This window comes from Podarcis cretensis (genome assembly GCF_951804945.1).
Source record: "Podarcis cretensis genome assembly, chromosome: 1".
In the NCBI taxonomy this organism is placed as follows: domain Eukaryota; kingdom Metazoa; phylum Chordata; class Lepidosauria; order Squamata; family Lacertidae; genus Podarcis; species Podarcis cretensis.
Genome location: NC_137170.1, coordinates 78,491,635 through 78,512,350, shown reverse-complemented (window position 1 = coordinate 78,512,350; position 20,716 = coordinate 78,491,635). Strand labels below are relative to the sequence as shown.

Here is a 20,716-nt window from a genome sequence, read left to right as displayed (position 1 = left end):
TGGAAGGAAAAACTTCCCACTCAGTAGATATTCAGAAGCCACGGCCTAATTTGTTTATGGACAGGGATCACAAGCTTTTATAAAGGAGGTAGTAAGACTAGCGGCTAGGTTATAAAATAGCCCTAACCATATGGTCCCAATGTACTGTCCCATGTACAACTTGTCTGCCAAAACCCCTTTTTCAGTTCCACCATAGTTCCTAATTACCACCATCCCTGCTCTCCACCCTGCAGCTCCAAACTTCTCATAATCTGAACCCTCTTTCCACATGCCATTGCTTGTCATCTAAAATCCTGTTCCATGTGGGAAGAGATGCCCCCACGTCCACACAGTCTGGGTGACACTTGTTATCCAGCAAGCCTTGTTTTACGCTATGGGCCACTGCTGCTTCTTCCATACATTTCCACCTTGCCTTAAAGCCTGGCAGATTCCAAACTCTCCTTCTCTTGTCACTGAAATGAGTATGGAGCAGACAGAATCATAGAATCAATTCCCCTGGAGAAGGGGTAGCCAATGCTGTGCCAACCATATGCTGTTGGACTACAATACCCATTGTCCCTCATCATCCTTGATGATGGGCCTGGGGCTGATGGGTGTTGTAGTCCAACAACATATTGGCTACTTCAGAGTTACAGGCTAGCATAAGAGTGGGGAGATGGTTCAGTTTTGCCCTGTTTGCCTCACAATAGATACAGTTATAGTGGTTTCCAAACAAGCCTCTACACTGCAGTAGTAGCTGATGGGTTCAGGTTAAAAGCAATATTTGTGGGAGGGAAGGGGGGGCAGTCTGGGATTTATATTGTACTTTAAAGTCCTTGCGTATGAAGCCCCTATCAACACATTTCCCAAAGCCCTAAGAGATATCTGTTAGGCACTCAAGGTAAGATTCCAAAGGAAAGAGTCATTAATTCTGTATAGATAAGGTTAAAAAAAGAAGAAGGAGAGAGACAATAAACATTTCAGAAGCTTTTATCTGTTGTTACCCAAGCCCTTAAGGCTAAAAAGTAAGCTGTTGCCACTTATATAAATCCTGTTAAAATTTAAAATGTGGCTGAAAGGTCTTTTTTCATAGCACTTTTCATATAACACTCACCCTTCTGCTTCTGTGTTGTATAAGAGATGCCAGCCTCTACTTTTCTTTTTCAGTGGGAGACATATCAATGATCTTCTGGCTTGATCGGCTGGCCAACAATGCTACAGGCTGAGGCCTCCGTGCATAAACTGAAAAGCAACAAGGAAGCAAGTTTCTCCTAGGTATGAGTCTTGCAATGCTCAAGCAAATGCCCACTCTGCTATTGATTCACACATGTATGCTACAATTCTAGACTAGCTTTTGAACCTTGGGGCTCAGCTTTAACATTTCTGATATGTTTTCACACAGTAGGCTTGTCGTCACTGACATACTGATAAATTAACTCCTGTTTTCGTTTTGTTTTGTTACATGGGCTTCCCACACGCATCTAATTGGCCAACAGGATGCTGGACTCAAAAGGCCTTTGGTTTAACTCAGTAGGGCTCTTCTTAGGATTAGAAACGCTAAAAGGTCCCTCGGAACCAGATATCACCTAGATATTAAAAAACCTTTGTGCCCTCCACTTATGAATGGACTCCCAACGCTCATCACCCCCAGCCAGTGTGGCCAATGGCCAGGGATGATGGGGTTTTAATAACATCTGGAGAGCACAAGGTTGGGAAGGTTCGGCCAGGTGGATCTATAGGCCAACTCATTACAAGGCTGTCTCAAATGCTTGATTATCTGTGCAGTCCCTTCCACTCCCCCCCTTAATTAAAAAAAGCTTAATTAAGAAAAGCAGAGGCTTATTTTGGCTCTACAGCTGTTTTGTCCCGTCTTAAATGCCTAACTGCTAACACAAGCAATTTGGAATAGCCTAATAACAGTATTGAGCAAAACTGCATTCTCACAATGTTTTCCCCCAGACAAATAATGCTTACTTATAATTTATATTTAACTTGACAAAATGCTCTATCATCTTAGAGTTTTATACCACTGGCATAAATCATTTTAATCATTTCAACAAACAGCAAAAGTTTCCTGTGCTACACTGTGGTGCTGATAGTCCTTTGTCTTCATATTTTTAAATGCAGGGAAGATAATGAAGGTCCACTGTCACTTTCTCCTTCTCTGGTATGTTATTTATCACTCCTGCTAACAAAAAACGCTGCTGGTCAAGAGCCTATCAGCTTGGAAATGAAGTGGTAAATGTAAAGGTAAAGGGACCCCCTGACCATTAGGTCCAGTCGTGGACAACTCTGGGGTTGTGGTGCTCATCTCACTTTATTGGCCAAGGGAGCCGGCGAACAGCTTCCGGGTCATGTGGCCAGCATGACTAAGCCACTTCTGGTGAACCAGAGCAGCGCACGGAAATGCCGTTTACCTTCCCGCCGGAGCGGTACCTATTGATCTCCTTGCACTTTGACGTGTTTTCGAACTGTTAGGTTGGCAGGAGCAGGGACCGAGAAACATGAGCTCACCCCGTCACGGGGATTCGAACCGCGACCTTCTGATCGGCAAGCCCTAGGCTCTGTGGTTTAACCCACAGTGACACCCGCGTCCCAGAAGAGCCTATCAGCTTGGAAATGAAGTGGAGCCACCCACAAAGCTGGTGGTTTCTAGTAGGGCTGAGTAGAATGTTTCTGCCCAGTAAAATTCTGGAGATTTCAGAGGGCTTTGGGGGCCCAGGAGCAGGAGACTTTCCAAAGAAGGATTCTGGGTGCTGTTATTGTGGACTTAGTCGGCTTACAGTTAGTTACAAGCTGGTCTGAGGGCCCTTTTTCTTCAACCCCAGCCAGCACGGCCATGGGAGCCATAGTCCAACCACTTCTGCAGGGCACGATGCTGGGGAAGTCTGGCCTAAATGAACCAGAAGTTGGGCAGATCAAATAAGTCTGCTTAGTTCCTGTTTGTTCTAGGTCAGCTTCTCCTAAAATGAGCAGACCACCTTAAAGTTGCCCACATTTAGCAGGATGCCAGGATTGGACACCAACACTTTATTATGTTCAGAACAGAGACGTGCCAAGAGCTCTGTGACATAGGGATATAGGGACTTTTCTTCCTCCGTTTATGGAGAAGAGCAGGCCAACACTATTTTGTGGTCCCTTTTCTGTCCCTTTAGATGTGACAGCTGTTTGGTGTTATGCTGTACCCTGATAGCAGCCATTTTGTGAGTGCGCGGCCAGAGCACTTTTTTCAAAATTTCAAACATGACCCCCAAAGGTTGCTATTGCTGTTCACCTACAGTTGGTAGGAAAAAAGAATTTTAGAGTGGCAGTTGAAACCTGTCCTTTCCCCTTCTATCAATCTCCCCTGTCCAAGGGCCTGAACTGCATTACTCAGGCCCTATTCCAGGTTGACTGACACCTTGAACAAGAGCACTCCTAGGGAGTGGGGATACACAATTTAATAAGAAAACAAACAAATAAGAGCTGAGTGAGAATGCATCTGCTCTTGCTTGAAACAAATGGAATGCAGTCTGGGCACTTATCTGAAAGAAACCACAGATTGAAAGTCAAGAGGAGAAGAAATTTACCTCAACTAGCCTGTCAGGCTCCTGTGCCCTGGACTTGTAGGTAACATCAACTACACATGTTAATCATCTCTGTGACTGCTTAGTGTGGTGGTGCTTATTGTATTTCTCCCCCATTCAATATCCTTCTTGGGTATACAGGAGAGATTGTCTAATTGATGTCTGGAAAAAGGGCAGTCCTGAAATTAAATATGGAACCAGACATAGTAGAAGCAGTTGGTGCCTCAAAAACACTCCCACAGTTCTTGCTCGCTATGTTCTGGTAAGGCTCTACCAGCTGAATTTACAAGGCAATCCTAAATTTAGCTGGCCAGCTACAATATGATCTAGTCCTTGTATGTTGCTAGTCCAGTCAATTATTAGTTCTTCATTTCTCCCAGATCTATTGAAGATTATAAAGTCCATTCGCAATCATGGAAGGTGTTTTGTTTGCTTTTGTTTTTAATTAAGTGGATATTCTGCTGTACATTGTTAAGAGACTCCTGCAAATAAGTAATTCCAACTATGACACCGCCACCAACAAAACTGCCTCCTTTCAAGCACATTTGAGAACCCAAATAAAACAGATTGATGTGCACCTCATCAAACTTGTGCACATTGCAAATGAAACTCATGCACACTGATCATCAGATTGCAAACAAACCAGAGGAAGGGGAAATGAACTGAACATAAACATCTAACACAAAGTGAGCACTCTGCAAAATAGCATATTAAAAGCAGAACAAATTCCAAAGTATAAGTAACACACTCAGAATTTATATGAAGTGAACACCATCCAGATTGCAAACAGAATAAACGACCATATACACTAACAACAAACTCATTCTCCAATTGCCAATCCTTATGATTCCAAAACTGGCAGGCTCAGAGGAGCTTCAAGGTTTGCAGATGTACAAAAACCTTTAAGTGGGGAAAACACAAGGGGAGAAGAAAAATAAGCCCTACCTGGACCAGGGAAACAGAATGGAGTATCCAGAAAAATGGCATGGCTGATGGGATGCAATCCTGAACAGGAACACTCTACACTGCAGCATTATATTACGGGTTCAACTTAACAGTCTGAACAAGTTGCTGAAAGAAGCATGAAGGAAAACAGCAACAAATCCAGGAGAACCAATCAGGAACAAATCTGGAAGGGTAAGGCAAAAGGAATGACATGCAAGATTTAGCCTGGGAATTATCATCTTTTTCTTGTTCCCAGGTTGGGAGTTGGGGGAGACCAGTGCAAAGGCATTGGGCTGTAATCATCTAATCTATACTCAGAGTAGACTCATTGAAATTAATGCCTGTAAGTTTATCGTGTCCATTAATTTCAATGGATCTACTCTGAATAAATGTTAGTTTAAAACATTATAATATAATAACCACCTTTTCCCTAGTTGTTCCCAAGTTTTTAATTTTTTTGGCAGGGGGAACCCCCTACAGAGGCATCATTATTACCACCACTTTTCCCTCCTGCCTGACCCACAGCAAGATTGTTCCCAAGTTGTGCGGGAATAGGAGAGCACAGTGCAAATGTAGAAACATTGGGTGGGATTTAACTCATGACTCCTGTCAGCAGATGCTCTGCACAAGGATATGTGGAACTGGGATTTCCCCCCTTTCCTCCCTGACACATGCCTCTTGCACCCTCCAAAACTGGGTCAGAGGTATGTGTCAGGAGATCCCTTTGAATAGTATGTGGGGAGAGGAGAGGGGGATCGTTTCACTATTAATAGGCATTAATAGTATTAGGTCACATCTGCCATCCTGTATTAAAAGCTCCTATTCATTATACATAAGGATGAAAATATGATATGTATATATAAAACTGTAAAAAGCTACAAATAAAAAGAGCTCCTATTCATCTTGCTTGTTTCCCATACTCTGTGCATTAGCATAGAGATAACTGAAACCACAAATCATTCCCTCCAGCTGATTTCTTGTAGTTTCCTGCCCTTTAGCAGGTTTCTGGAGCATTACCTCAGTTTTCTGTGCATCAATGAAGCTATTATCCCCAGTATGAGGTGTTTCCCTGTCGTCTGTAATATTGTCTCCCCCCCCCCCATTGGATTTAATTTCAAACTCTCTTGATCAGGTTTGCGAGCCTCTTAGCAAACACATTCTTGCCAATCACTGTCAGGTGCAGTCCATCTCTTGCCAGAAGGCCTTCCTTAGGGAAGCAGAGACCATGGTCCAAGAAGTCAAACTCTTCCTGACACTACCTGCACAGCCAGTGGTTTAATTCCTCTCTCTTCCTGGGCCCTGACCCTCAACAGGAAGGAGTGTTGAAAAAGCCACTTTTGTGTCCCAAGGCCCTTCAGCTTCCTGCAGTCTCATAGGCCCTTGTCATATGTTGAAGGCTGTGTCTGGCAATATCGTTTGTACCTACATGAATCAGAAGGAAGGGGTTGTGGTCAATGGGCTTTATAAGACATAGCAACTTTTCTTTCACATCATGACTCTTTGCACCTGGAAGACAGCACACCTCCCGGGACATCCTGTTACCTCTGCACACTGCTGCCTCTGTCCCCCATTATTACTTCAAATTCCTTTTGACTGGAGCAGCAACCTTCAGGTTAAATGAATAGAAAGACCCACATGGTCAATACAGCTGTATTGATGCAGCAAAGTGGGGCAGGGGCCTGATTAGGAAAGCTGTGGGATACTTTATAATACACATGGAGTCAAGAGGCTCCAGAAGTGAATCAGAGAGGTGAAAATCAATGGGACTTTAATCAGCACTGGATTGCAGTGGATTTATTTGCTTGAAGACAGCAGGTGTAGGCAAGCTCCCTGCTGAGATTAATTAGTGGGGAGGGGACAAAAGTACCACCATTATTTTAGCAAGTGCTGTGAGTAGAAACGGGAACATCAGCAGGTCTTTAAGTACGACCTCATAGATGTCTCTGGTGGTGTACAATATTCCTGTCCTCTCTCTGTGAAATCACATTCCTAGCATTCCCTCTGAGCTGTGGTATCAAACACTCATGCTTCTTCACTTAAAAGCGCTTTTTCTTTTGAATGAATACATGCAATAAGTATATGAGGAACACTGCTTCTTAAAGAAAGCTTTAAATTAAGCAGTAAAGGAATGCAACCCCATAGCAGAATATTTAAGCATTTTAAAATGCTAAAAGTTATTAGTGCTTCCAACCTTTCAGCCTGTCTCTTCCCCAGGTGCTTTTTTCTTGGTCCGCGAACGTCTCTGCACAGAAATTATTTTACTTACTGTGATCTGAAGGTCCATTAGACCACCACCTTGCTGAATCTAAGCAGGTCTGGGCCTGGCCAAAGCCTGGATAGGTAACCACCTGGGAATCACATGTGAGCTGTCTTGGATTCCATGGTGGAAGGAGTGATATAAAGGTAATAAAAGAACTATAAAAAAGAAATACACATGCCACCTTCTATCCAAAGTTTCAAGGGCTTTTGCAAAAAAAAACCAAAGGAACAATAAAAAGCGACAACAAAACCAGCAGCTAAAAGGTTCGTAAAAGCATAGTAGGTCTAAAATAATTAAGACAGAAAAATGATTTGAAATGCCTGGGTAACTAAAAAGTTTTTTTGCCTGGCTTTTAAAGGATGGCAAAGATGGCACAAGGCATGTCTGCTAGGGAGGATAGTCCATTGTTGAGGTGCTAGTTCTTGCCACCCCCCCCCCTTTTAACAAAACCCTAATCTCTGTTGGAGGTGACATTTAGAAGTAAGCAACACCAGCACTTTGAGTAAGGCCCACAAATGAATACACAACCAGTGGAGTTCTTTTAAAACTGGCCAGATACTATGCATGCAAGCAGTGCCAGTCAAAACTGGCTGTTGCATCCAGCACGAGTGAGCCTTCCAAATCATTCTCGGAGGCAGCTCTACAAATAACACACCGCAGTACTCCAGTTGGGATGTTGGCAGATGCTGCAGTGATGCACCAGTGAGAGGCATCTCATGGTAAAGAGCCTGGGCCTCCAAAGACAAAGCTGGACCAAGGAGCACCTGCAAGCTGACCCTTCAAGGGGAGGACAACTCCATCCAGAACTATTTGCCTACCATCTGTGTGAACATGAGAACTATCAACCCAAAGGACCCCTATCTTGTCAGGGTTAAGATTCAGTTTTACCGACCTAAAACCAAATCCAGGAAGCAGCTGAGCACTTCCACAGCCTCTCCTGACTCAGATGCCAAGGAGAAACAGAGCTGGGTTTCAAGAGCACACTGGAGGTACTACACTCCCAAATCCCCAGGTGGCCTCGAGGAATCCCTTCTGGCATCTTGTGCAATCCCATAGCACAAGCACCAGGTGGCCAAACAGAAGTCCCCCTGTGCAACCCTCTGCAAATCAGTCCGCAAGTAGAAGTGGAAGCACCACAATACCATGCCACCAACTCCCAGAGCCGTCAGAAGGATGTTGCGGTTGATCGTGATTTCCAGAGGAACAGCCAGGTTTGTCACTTGGATCAACGAAGAGCCGTGTGTCGTCCATGGATGGTAGACTCAAAAGCCAGCATGAGGTAAAGGGAGAATCAACAGGTTGCCGCCCTCCTGACATCTCTCATCGCATACGTTATCCAGTCAGTCAAAGTGCAACTGTAGGGACTGAACACTTTTAAATGGCTGTATGATCAAGTGTACTGCACACACTCAATTTAGCACTGGAATCTTAAGCATCCTTACCTGTGAGTAGGTCCCACTGAATGCCAAGGATTGACTTGCAAGTGTTACACCCTGACTTAGCTTTAAACATGAAAAAAAGAACTAGTAAAATAAATACCTCTTACCTCCTCTCGCTGTAGTCAACTCTCCTGTAACCTTGTCAGAACACTCTGGAGTCGGCAGCTCTCCTTACTTTACCCATCTCCATGCACTACATGAAGCGCAATAACTCAAAAGATACTCTTTATTGGGAAAATTTGAAACTGATTCCATATAAATTACATTGCCCCCCTCCCCACAAAAAATCCATCCTGAACCCCCCTCCAGCTCCAGTTGATTGAAGATGAAATGTCAATGAAAAAAGGATGTCATATTTTTAAAGTAAGTCATAAAAATAATCCAGTCCTTGGCCAAGTTCCCAGATGGCAATTCCTGTGCCCAGTTCCTTTGCAAGCTCTAACCGCAGTTGGATGGACTGCAAAACACAAGAGACACATGAAGGATAATTAATTTTGCTGAATATAGACATTACGAACTGATCAGCTGGTGGGGGGGGGGCGTTGCACAGAAACAAAAACTAAGCAGCATAAATACCTTTCATTTTATTTCATAAGAAGCCATTAAACTAAACAGCATTTGCTTTGAATTTTTGTCATTAAGTAATCTGACAATTTATTCCTAGCAAACAGAAGAATGTAATGTGCAACCAATTTATTCAGCTGATGTATACATCCTGCCTTGGAGTAACTGTATATAAAATAAACTCGCGCTTTGGATGCATTCCAACTCCATTAAAATCAGATTGAGCCTTTGGCCATGTTCCTTTTTGTTTCCAAAACAGAAGGGTGCCATACCTTTAAAGTTGGATAGAAGACTGCATGCTTGCCTCCTTTACTTCTACAAAGCACGAAAAGAGAAGACAGTTATGAAAATTGATATTATCATGAGACATATATCTTGTGTATTTTATCCCACCCTGAAATTGTTTCTTTCCAGGGAACAGAGAAGGGAGAGACAAAGAATTATGGGTTGTTTGTACAATAAAATAAAGAAGTTCATGCTAAGAAAGAGTGACAGAGACTGTACTTTAAGTAGCCTGCAGGCTGAAAAAAACTCAGAACTAGCAAAGTTGTCTCCAGAAGCAGCTTCTAGTATAATCAATGGCTGATTGAAGGGCAAAGGGTTTTGAAGGTGAGCATAAGTTGTTTAAACTTCTATGATTTCATTTCTTGGCTTTTGCATTTAGTTTAGAATCTAGACTTCTCAGTGACTGCAGATGAGATGCTTCACAATTGGGCATACTTTTCTGCCATGTGGGTAGCCAAAATCCATCTAAAGTGAGGGGGTGGGAAGGTGGAAGAGGAAAGTGCTTTGGTCAAACCATTATATAGTCTGGTGGTCAATTCCTAATGGAAAACAAGGAGACGGGCAGAACACCAGCTGCTCAGAAAGGGGCACGTGGTGGTTTCACTCTTTTTCTGAGTTGTGGTCTTAAAAGGATCTAAAGGCAAATGGCAGCCCCTCACCCCAACCTGCACTGCTTAAATTCAATGTCTCTTGGCATTCAAGTCTCCGAGGACATGCTTAGGGACAAGCTACATGTTATTCACATTTCTCAAAAGCTCGCTTACACTTGCTCACTAATACTGCCATTTGCACCCAAAGGCACTGTTTGCTGCAAACAGTACATGTAGGAGCAACCAGGGAGCGGTGATTTTCAAGTAGGATACCAACATGGGGCTCTTGCAATTAAAAAGTGGCCAGTTTAAGTATGCCACAAGAGACATTGGGCAGGATTTACCTAACGAACCCCGTCAGCGGAAGCTCTAAACAAGGGTTTCCCTTGCGCTGTAGGGGTTTTCCCCATCTCTTCCCCATTCTTCTGGACCCCAAAAATTGGCTCAGGGAACGGGGTCAGGAGAAACCCCAGAAGAGCATATGGGTGGAAGGGGATCTTTCTGTCTGGCAAGCTGATATACTTGTGGAGACAGAGCATCTGGAATAACCCAACATTTAATGTCACCCTTTGAAAGCTACTTTTTGAGAATAGGTTGGTGTCTAACTTCCACTAGAAATTTACAACAAAATAAAGTATATCCTGATTCACGTGCATAATTTTAACTGGATTGCTATTAAAATCAAGGATAGTTTCGCATTAACTCCTCACTGAATCCTCTTATTTTCCTTAAAGGAGTGGCACTTGTCTATTGTAAAGGTGGCAAAATCCTGCTATTGATCTAATTGCATTGAGTATTGCTGAACTGATTATTATGCTGTTTTTTACTTTTTAAATAAAACAACAACAACAGTTTTTCATTCCTCTACTTTGAGTAAAGTAAAATCTGGAGGCAGTTGCTCCCATGAATTTTGTATAAAAATAAACAAATGAATATTAGAAAGGGGGGGTCATTTTATGATTGCAACTCACTTTTTGTATTCAAAATAGTGTTCAGCTATTTGTTCATCCCAAACCAGCTTAGGTTTATGCTCCTTCAAGATTTCTATATACCTAAAAAGGAAAAAAAGAACAGAATTCCTGATTTCTCTCTAGAATTTATATATGGCAACAGTAACATAATATTTTAAAATGACCATCTTCCAGCCACACATTTATATGATCTACTTTTAAAATGAGACTGCATTTTAAATTGCATTTTAACCTGTATTTTAAATTGGTTTTTCTTTTCCTATTACAGTGGTACCTCGGGATGCAAATGGGATCCGTTCCGTTTTGCTGCTTCCGGACATGCGCGTGATGTCATTTTGAGCGTCTGCGCATGCGCGAGTGGCGAAACCCGGAAGGAACGCGCTCCGTTACTTCCAGGTTACCACGGAGCGCAACCCGAAAGCGCTCAACCTGAAACACATTCAACCTGAGGTATGACTATGTTTTTACTGTAATTTTACTGGTGTTAGCCACCCTGAGCCCGGCTGTGGCTGGGGAGGGCACAGTATAAATAATTTATTATTATTATTATTATTATTTAGTTGGAGCTGTCATGTACGGCATCAACCATACCATGTAGCTCTACATTCTCAACCAGCAAAAAAAGAGTTTGCTACACATTAGAAAAAACCTTCTTATTGCGAAGAGGTGCACCATAGCATGATCATACATTTGCTATTTTCTTTTACAGTTCATTATGTGCCCTCCAGTTCTGGTAGCATTGGAAATGATCTTTTTTTAAAAAAAAAAATTCTCTTTCTCCTTTTTTGTGGGGGGAAACAAGCCAATGTCAATATCCCCTTCTTCTGTAAATTGAGAAATCTTGTGGTATTTATATTTCCACCTGCTTCCATTTTCAGTTCAGTACCAGGCAATGTACACTATTTATCTATCATCTTTTACAAATAAGGATCTCACAAACAAGTTTTGTCCATTTCTTGTAAAGCCCTAATAGTGGATGTCTTCCTTCTTTTCAATTCCATTTTACAAGTACCCCAACGCTATTGTTCTTCCAAGTGGGTGACCTTCATCCTCTGCCCTCTACTACATTCAAAAATAGAACGAGGCAAATGCTCTTTGAAGATGAGCAGAACTTTGTCATGTCAAAATTAATCAACACCAACTTTCATCTTTCTCTTTGCTTGAAGTCTTTCACACAAGAGTTCTTTTCAGTATGGCAGCCCTTGGTAGGGAAGTCTGAATTTTCGATTACTGTTTGCAGAATCTCTGGTTCAAGGAGCACCACCTTGGTCAATAATGAACATGGATTTTAAAAGACCTATAAGGACTGTGTGTTTAGTGACCCCTGTAACAGCTGGAAATTACAAGGAAGAACATCAAGGCTGCATTCAGATAACTTGTGTTAAGAGAGGGGTTATGACTTCCATGCTCATTGTGGTAAGCATAAGGAACTGCATCCTCGATGCAGAGAATCTCCCTCCTGTTGCACTGCAATTTGGACGTGCCTAGAAGCACAACTCAGTGGTATGAACAGTCTTCCCAACACACACACACACACTCCAGCTTGAAATTAAATAGGAAGGCTGGGTTTGTCTTGGTCCCGTGCTTCCAAGGCACATGGAAAGAACTGCAATGCAAAAGGACAGAGATCATCTGTGTTGTGACGTGGGGTTTGTGATTTCAGCTCTCTTGACATAATATGCTGGAGACAGTTCTCTAGTAACACTTCTTTATTAAGCAACAAGACTGGGGCCTGAGGAGGGGAGAGCTACATTTATAGGGACAGGGAACTAGCTAGAAAGGATACATTTTGGAGGGAACAATATCAGGCAATCACAGTCCTGCCTTTTGGAGGAAACCAATAAGACAGAGGATCCAAATACAGCAGCTTAAATGAACCAATAGTAGCTGTACCCTCTGGAACCAAAAGGCAGTTACTTTACCCTAATGCAAATACAGACAATAATAATACAGATATAAAATCCTTTGACTCAATACACAACAATCTGCTTCCTTTGCAATGGATTCCAAAGCCCTCCCAAAGCCTCTGAAATGAAATGGAACTGCTGGACAATCCCTACCCATCCCTTTGCAGCTGCATGCTGGAGAGCTTGTTTTTGTGGGCATTTAAAGCACAGCAGGAACACTGCCCTTCTGTCTTCCATAAGGTGGATGTGGGGATCATCTCTAACCTCATGTTAAGATTCAGACGCACAGCCTGAGGCCAAGTGCAAAATGCTGCTCCTTAAGGGACGGGCAGATAGCTGTTGACCCCAAGTTTCTGGGGTCAGAAAACCTTGGTGGGCTTCTCTTTGTGTTACAAAAAAAGCCATTCTATGTCTTCCATTTTCCCCTAAGTTGTGTTAAGCTACCATCTGCCCAATCAGTGTAAGGTTTTAGTATGACAGATATTTCTCTGCTCATCATTTTGTTCAGAGCAATCAACCTTAGCTGTATATTTTACTAGAAAGCTTCCATTTCGGATGCTACAGACATTAAACTGATTTCCATCAAATAATAATCAGCTTTGCTCATCCTGAAATTTCAATCAAGACTCTGTGTGTGTGTGTGTGTGTGTGTGTGTGTGTGTGTGTGCGCGCGCGCGCGCGCAGAAAAGGAGAAGTGCAGTCTCTTCTAAACTAGAGAAACTTAATTTCTATACATGTAAATCCTGAACAGAACTACAGCCTTTACAGGTGGTTAAAGGTAAATCTTATGTTGCTACACAAGGTCAGTGAGATCCAACAGCACCTTACTGGATAAAAATCACAGAAGTGAATACTGCCTTTCCTTTGGGCCTAGAAGATGATGATACCAACACCTAAAATGGGTCTGAAAGTGTGCACTTTCAGGGCTTTCCACTTTTCATTGTTGCCACCAGTGCCAAATCAGCATTGCCAGACAGCGACAGCATGGCCATCGATCTACTGACAGAGCCCTAAGAAGCATCACAAGTAGTGTTGGTCTGCTGCTGAGCTGGTGAGAGCACTGAGATTTATTTTGATAAAGTGGCTGTGACCTTGAAAAAATTCATACAGATGGTTATTGCAAAGGAGATACAGTGACAGGCAGATACAGGATAAAATGGGAAAGGAAAAAGAAGAAGAGTTTGGATTTGATATCGCGCTTTATCACTACCCTAAGGAGTCTCGAAGCAGCTAACAATCTCCTTTCCCCTCCTCCCCCACAACAAACACTCTGTGAGGTGAGTGGGGCTAAGAGACTTCAGAGAAGTGTGACTGGCCCAAGGTCACCCAGCAGCTGCATGTGGAGGAGTGGAGACACGAACCCAGTTCCCCAGATTAGGAGACTACTGCTCTTAACCACTACACCACACTGGCTTTCTAGTAAAGTAAAGACCACAAAGGGGCTGATCTTCTTCCTGTACTTGCTCCTAGCCTGAGTGGCATGGCTTCAGATCTCCAAGCTCCAGCAGTCCATATGCCCATGTGTTTGTGCTACACCATGCCAAGTCACTGTCAGTTCTTCTTACATGCCTCTCAGTGTACTAGCAATACCACTGTTTATAACAGGGCTCCAATTACATATGGAATTAGCAAAGATTGAACAATCTTATTTAAAATTGTGGCATCAAACCCCTGAACATAAATAAAAATATTAAGGTAGCCAGGCCCTTAAAGCAACACACATTCTGATGCATTTAACCATGAGAGAAAAGGTTCAAAAGGGGGAAAAACCTTCTATGATTTCTGAAGGGTGCTTTATGTAGAAGACGCACTTTGGCTGGGATGTGAAAAATGCTGTGGTTCTTCAGCATTCGAGACAGGAATGATCTGTAATGGTGCAAGAAAAATTGTCTATTGCACATGACCTCAAATCTCTACTTCGAATTGGAAGAAAAATCTTCCAATACTTTTTTCTTTACAAAAAAGAAAAGAAAAAAAAGATTACAGCTGGTAGAATGTGCAGGGGCATATTTTAAACTCTGCACTTTGGGATGTGTTCTTTTAATCTACCAACTTCCAAATCACTCCACCATCTATTTTAAGGAACAGTTCTACTCGTGGAAGTGATGTACCAGTGCTAACTCGGTGATATCAGATTGCCAGTTGTACATTTTCAGTTGCCAAGATTGTAGTTCACAATGTATGCTGATAATTCCCTGGGTTCATTTGTACCTACCATGGGAGTCCTTAGGCCAAAAAACTATATATATTTACTTATTTCTCGAACAGAAGTAGTTTGCTGCAGAAGTTACTTCAATAGTAAAGCACCTGCACTGTACATGCTATCCTCAGTGGGGATTAAACCTATTCCTTCCACTTCACTTGCATTATCTATCAAATGTAAGCACTTTATTGCTGATGCTATATGCCGTATTTTTCCGTCTATAAGACACCCCCATGTATAATACCCCCTATATTTTTGGGGACTCCATTTTAAGAAAATGAGGGGAGATGGCCCAAAGTTGTTGAGCTTCTCCCCCCACGCAGCTGCAGGCAGGAAAGACTCCCTAGATCTTTTCCCACGCACAGTGGCATCAGGGGAAGTTGCACTCCCGCCCGCCCGCTGGTTGGCAGGAGTGTTTCCTGTGCACAGTGGCATCAGGGGAAGTTGCGCTCCCACCCGCCAGCTGGTTGGCAGGAGTGTTTCCTGTGCACAGTGGCATCAGGGGAAGTTGCGCTCCCGCCCGCCAGCTGGTTGGCAGGAGTGTTTCCTGTGCACAGTGGCATCAGGGGAAGTCGCGCTCCCGCCCGCCAGCTGGTTGGCAGGAGGGTTTCCTGTGCACAGTGGCATCAGGGGAAGTTGCGCTCCCGCCCGCCGGTTGGTGGGAGCACAACTTCCCGTGATGCCGCTGTGCACGGGAAACGATCTAGGGAGTGTTTCCCATGCACAGTGGCATAGGAGGAATGTGTGCTTCTGCCAACCGGCTGGCTGGCAGCACGCAGCTTCTCTTCCCAGTGCCACTATCTGTGTACTGGACGACCCCATTTTTTGAGTCAAGAAATCTTGCTAATGCATGGGAAAATAAGGTACACATTAGCCACTAAAAATGCAGTGAAGCCGTTCCCTGTCCCTACCCCCCTCTGCATTTCAATTCACATTTGCACCTTGCTATACACAGTTCTCGAAGCTACCAGCATGAGTTTGACCAAACTGCAGGAGGCAGTGGAAGACAGAAGTGCCTGGCGTGCTCTGGTCCATGGGGTCACGAAGAGTCGGACACGACTAAATGACTAAACGACAACAACATACACAGAGAGGGGTTGGGGATGTCTTCACCTGTGCTACCTGTTCAGTTTTCCCAAGCCTGCACCCCTCTGGAGCTCCTATTTATGAAGCTGTCATCTGCACAGACGTGCTCCTCCATGCATGTGCATTGGTGCTCTCAAATGTATGCACCTGGCTTAACTGCAAAGTGAATGTGGCTTAAGTTTCCCAGCTGGACTGAAGCTGGTTTGAGGAAAAACACATCAAACAACAGTATTTCTCAAGGAACTGCAGAATCAATATGGATTGTTGCTAATGTCATATGCATGAAGCTTCAAAAACTAGCAATGGGAGACAATGCAGACTAATTGGTAAAATAAACACAGCCTAAATTACTGCTCAGTTTCTGCTGTCAGAGAGGTGTGAACACACCCTTTGTTAGAGATCACCATCCCCTCTGCATTGTGCAGGGCCCTCAGACAGGTGTACTAATAAACGTCACAGTGGGTGGCATTTAAGCTACTGGGTAAACACAATTTGAGAATAACTGTGCCATGTACCTGTGAGCTCACTGAATAATTCAGGAGTCCTATTAAAAAACAACAACAGACGGTTCAAAAGTGTTCTCACCAGCACTGTGTACTTAAGACATACTTTATTTGAGCAGTTAAGCAGCATTAACATTTTAATGAAAGCAGTGACCATATGTAAACCTTGACATTTCTAAATAAAGTTTAATGGGACCCGGAGCAGCACTCACACAGTGTAAGTACACAACCCTATATTTCTTAGAGCATTCTCTTCTCAACAGCTCCCACTCCCTCCCCCCCCCCATGCAAGCTGCTTTTCAAGCTCTCATAAAATAAAAACACTGAGTCTTGTACACATAGGCTGTTTCACTTTTTAAAGTTTCTAAGTTTCACTTAGAAAAGCTTTCAATTAAGGAAATTCTATATAAAACAACAACAATAACCCCAGAGAACCTATTGCAGATTCCATGCACCACTGTAGATTGTAGTCACAATCTCTCCATCGCCCACCACACGGGTGGGGAACTAACAGAGAAAGTTAAATGCTGCTCTAAAACACTCATACAACTGATCCAGTAACTTGAATTACTCTGCGAAATTTAACACTTAAGCTTCTACGTTAACGGTGCACAGATGTTTAAGATTAAGAGAAATGTAAATATGTTATGACACATCAAATTTACTTTTAAACTGATATTCTTTTTCCAGGCAAGTGATACGATGAATTCATAATTACTTATGCACATTTAATGCATCCTTCTGCTGTTACATTGGTTAACTTAGTCCGTGTGTTTGCTTCTTACATGCTATTTTCAGTTATTTCTTCTGCAACTAAAAGGTAAACAAAATTTCCCTTTTGTTTCTATTACTAGTGACAAGTGTTAATTAAGTTTTCCCTTGCCCATACTGCACTTCCCTGTTATTTTCAAAGCATGATGGCATTGGGCTCTACAGACTATATCCCAATTTTCCCCCTCAAGCATTTGTTCAGTAAGCCATATATTGTTCTTTTCAGTTTATGCATTCTTAACACTTGACAGGTCACTCTTTACAGTTTTTGACAGGTTAGCCCACCTTGACAGAATGGTAAGACTGTAGCTTTTAAAAGAAAAAGAGAAAAAGTAGTGTGGACATGCTGCAATCCATAGAAAATACCATTCTTATCTAGTGACCGACAGGTTAATGGTAAAGTAATTTACTTTGCCAAGGCCAACCTAGATCCAAGAAAGAAAGAAAAAACCCAAAAAACTGGCATCTAAGAAATGAGATGCAGAGTATTGTTTTTTGTAAAGAAAGAGGGAATAAGCTTGTTTACTTAAAATGAATTGGCTTTGATTGTTGATCCTACTCTCTGCTGGTCTAAGAACAAATGATATCAACTTCTGGTGAAATGCTTAAATCAGACTGTACACTGAAGTTTATTTCCAGTATTCACCTCAATTTGGAAGAAGGTACCCCTGCATAAATACGCATGTTCATAGATTTTAGGTCTCTATTAAAATAAATAGGTTAAACTACCTTGCTTGGAAAAATAGCAATTTGTAGCCTGAGAGTTGCAATGATCAACAGGCAGCCATAATGCATAATTACACCCAGTCATCCTGCAAAATGATGACTGATGATGGAATTTTAAATTGCTTAGCCATCGAACATGTGGCACTTATCCTAAATTCTCCCAAGGAGGAGAGCGTTGAGAGGCCTGCCTGGAATCACTTGCTGGGAAAACGTGTAAAGCATTAATTATTGCTGCGTCAGCCAACTAATTAAGAAGGCAGTTGTTGAACAAGACATTTATTAAGAAAGGTACCCTTTAAAAAATTGCTTGTTGAGAGATGTTGATAAGAATTATTGATTTGGGAGCTTGTATAAAAGATGCCAGTCATAAAAGTATTAAAATTTCATCAGTTTGTTATGGTTTTCAGCAGCTTCAATACTAGACAGTTAAGGCAGCAGAATTTGTGTTGGAATAAACAGAATTCTTCAAAACCAATTGGTTCATGTGCTCTAAAAGGTATTTCAAATTCATGCGTCTTTGGTGAAACTGTAATTCAATGAAGAGGTTTTGGTTGCAAATCTTGGAAGTAAATGGTCAAATTATTAGGATTAATCTTAATTTGGATTTTTTTTTTTTTTAAGATAACAGACTTTGACTGCCAGTAAAACGACGCTATGCATTTGCTGGTTGTCACCAAGATTCTGTTAGCTACTTATTTGAAAACCGCAATACCACCATATATTAAGGAAGGGCTTTCATAACGTAGTGCGGAGATATATCAAATGCTTTTAGTGCGGCTGATCATGTGGCTGAAGAGGAAAGACATTTGAAAAGAAAAGCAGCTTGCCTAGTCCAACAGGCAAGTGTGCAATTTCTTTTCTTTTCTTTTTTTTTAAAAGTGTATATGCATGTATCTTCCACACCCGTATTACTATCAAGAATTGTAGCCTGAGCCATTAACAAGCAGCTTACTCAAGGATCTTGAAGGTTCTGAGCCTCTGAGGCTTATTCCCTCCATCTCTTTATACCCCCTCCCCCCCAGGCTCAAAGGAATTAAACTCTGCAGGGAAGAGCAGTGTTGCTCCCCAGTGTGCCTTCCCTCCCTGTTTATGTTTTGCTGCCACCAGGTGAAATGTCTTTATTCCTCCAGGCTGCCTTTCACCAAACGGTCTAAGACTCCCTTGTGTCTCTTGGTGCGTGGGGCGGCTTAAATTAAATTAAAGGCTTTGAGGTTTTGTGAAGTAATATTAAAAGTTCACTGTGAAGATAATGATGTTTGTTCTTAGGAAATAAAGTGTAAATGTATGGTTGCATGCACACAAAGCAATTTCCCAAGTGGAGCAAAGTAAAATGGGTTAAGTGCATGCAGCTTTTCCCTCACTAGGCAGTCCCTAAGTCAAAGACTTACATAGATCTCCTTTCTTCATTCTCCACTGCAACAGGGTTGTCCCCTTTTCTGAGATCCTCCTGATCTGAATCTGATCAAGGAAGACCCTGGCTAAATTACAGCATGGAGTTGCCTTAGATTTGCCCCTCAATCCACAAACATTTCATAAGCTTCACAAAAAACAATTGCCTATGATACATCTTATCTTCCCTCGATTATTTGTGACACCTTCCAAGTTATTTTTCTGGATCCTTCAAGTCATGAATCAAGCCAAAAATTAATCCCCCCGTCTCCTTACAAAATACTTAAAAGATTTTTATTTATTTTTTTATAACAGCCCATTTTCTTCACAGGCTGCTACTGCCAATGCTTTTTGGTAGTATGAGAGCCATGTGCAGTGGCCATCTGAAAGGCTAGTCCTCGGCCCCGTGTGTGTGTGTGTGTATGTGTGTGTGTGTGTGTGTACATTCTTCTAAAATATATTTTTCAGCCAATCTAGGAAATATTTCTGGTCTGTAATCCTGTCCTGTTTGCAGCTTCACTAACCTATGCATCCCCAAACCAACAACCCACTTAGAGGGAATAAGACTGCTATTTTGCATAAAATGCAGCTACCTGTATGAAGATAAAGATGCAAAGACTCAGAAATGTCCACTGACGCTTAACAAAGTTAAGCACCTTTGAATCCTATAGATGTCAAAGGGAGGTTTAGACATGCTTAACTCTCTTCCAACTGAAAACACTGAGACTTCAAAGTCTAACTTTGGCCAGATAATACGCATTACACTCACTGTGTAATAACTACTTTCAATCAGAAACCAGTTGCAATGTAGATATGCCATTCACACTGGAAATACTCTATCAGCAGGCAATTTCTCCCGCTTGTGCATCAATACAAGAACAGCATGGTGGATACACGGAAAATGCTTTTGATTGCATGTTTCTGTGGGAAATTGCAGGCACTGTAATAGATCAAGAAAAGTCCAGTTGGTAAATCCATGTATGTGTAGGGGTAAAACTAAATATGCAACACAGGAGATCTGTGATCAGATCTCTTGACATTTTTACTGGGAAAGCAAAGCAAAGTACTGTGATTTCAACAGAGTTTGCAGCAACTGCTTAATTTAAAAATCAAAACAGTATTACAACCTATCAGTTAATAAGGGTAGCAATGTTAGCATGCATCAATTAAAGCGTATCCCCTGAGAAACAAACTATTTAATAGTGGTCTAAGTTTTCAAAGGCCAGAGCCTACAAGAAGTGTAAGACACAGACTGAACACATGGCAGATATACAAGACGGCATATACTGTAGAAGATAAACCATGAAGTGATGATTTATGATAATAGAAATGTACATCCAAATTGCTAGCGTGTGAATATAATTTACACAGCCAGGCGATTTGCTGGGGCAGTAGACACCAAGAGAACAGAAAGACTGAATAGGAATTCAGGGTAGAACCTGTTATAACCTGAAATAGCTTAATAGAAGAAAACAGAATTCTACTTCTTGATTTCTATTCTGTTATTGATTTCTTCCAAAGATAGACCCCAG

The 20,716-nt window shown here is 42.1% G+C and overlaps 1 protein-coding gene across 8 annotated transcripts in view; it reads right to left on the bottom strand.

Moving 5' to 3' along the window:
• Nucleotides 1-20,716, bottom strand: part of CHID1 (chitinase domain containing 1) — a 129,741-nt gene that overhangs the window by 21,506 nt on the left and 87,519 nt on the right. For 4 of the 8 annotated variants that reach the window (XM_079985137.1, XM_079985135.1, XM_079985134.1 and 1 more), the window contains exons 11-15: nucleotides 20,079-20,124; nucleotides 19,184-19,242; nucleotides 10,600-10,680; nucleotides 9,026-9,068; nucleotides 8,402-8,646 (exon numbers count right to left, since the gene is read on the bottom strand). In XM_079985137.1, the coding sequence (XP_079841263.1) occupies nucleotides 8,548-8,646; nucleotides 9,026-9,068; nucleotides 10,600-10,680; nucleotides 19,184-19,242; nucleotides 20,079-20,124 (328 nt within the window). In that variant the 3' untranslated portion in view covers nucleotides 8,402-8,547. Of the gene's footprint in view, nucleotides 1-1,093; nucleotides 1,222-4,490; nucleotides 8,647-9,025; nucleotides 9,069-10,599; nucleotides 10,681-19,183; nucleotides 19,243-20,078; nucleotides 20,125-20,716 lie in introns of those variants that run through there. The other 4 variants (XM_079985138.1, XM_079985140.1, XR_013841268.1 and 1 more) reach the window with 3 other exon arrangements.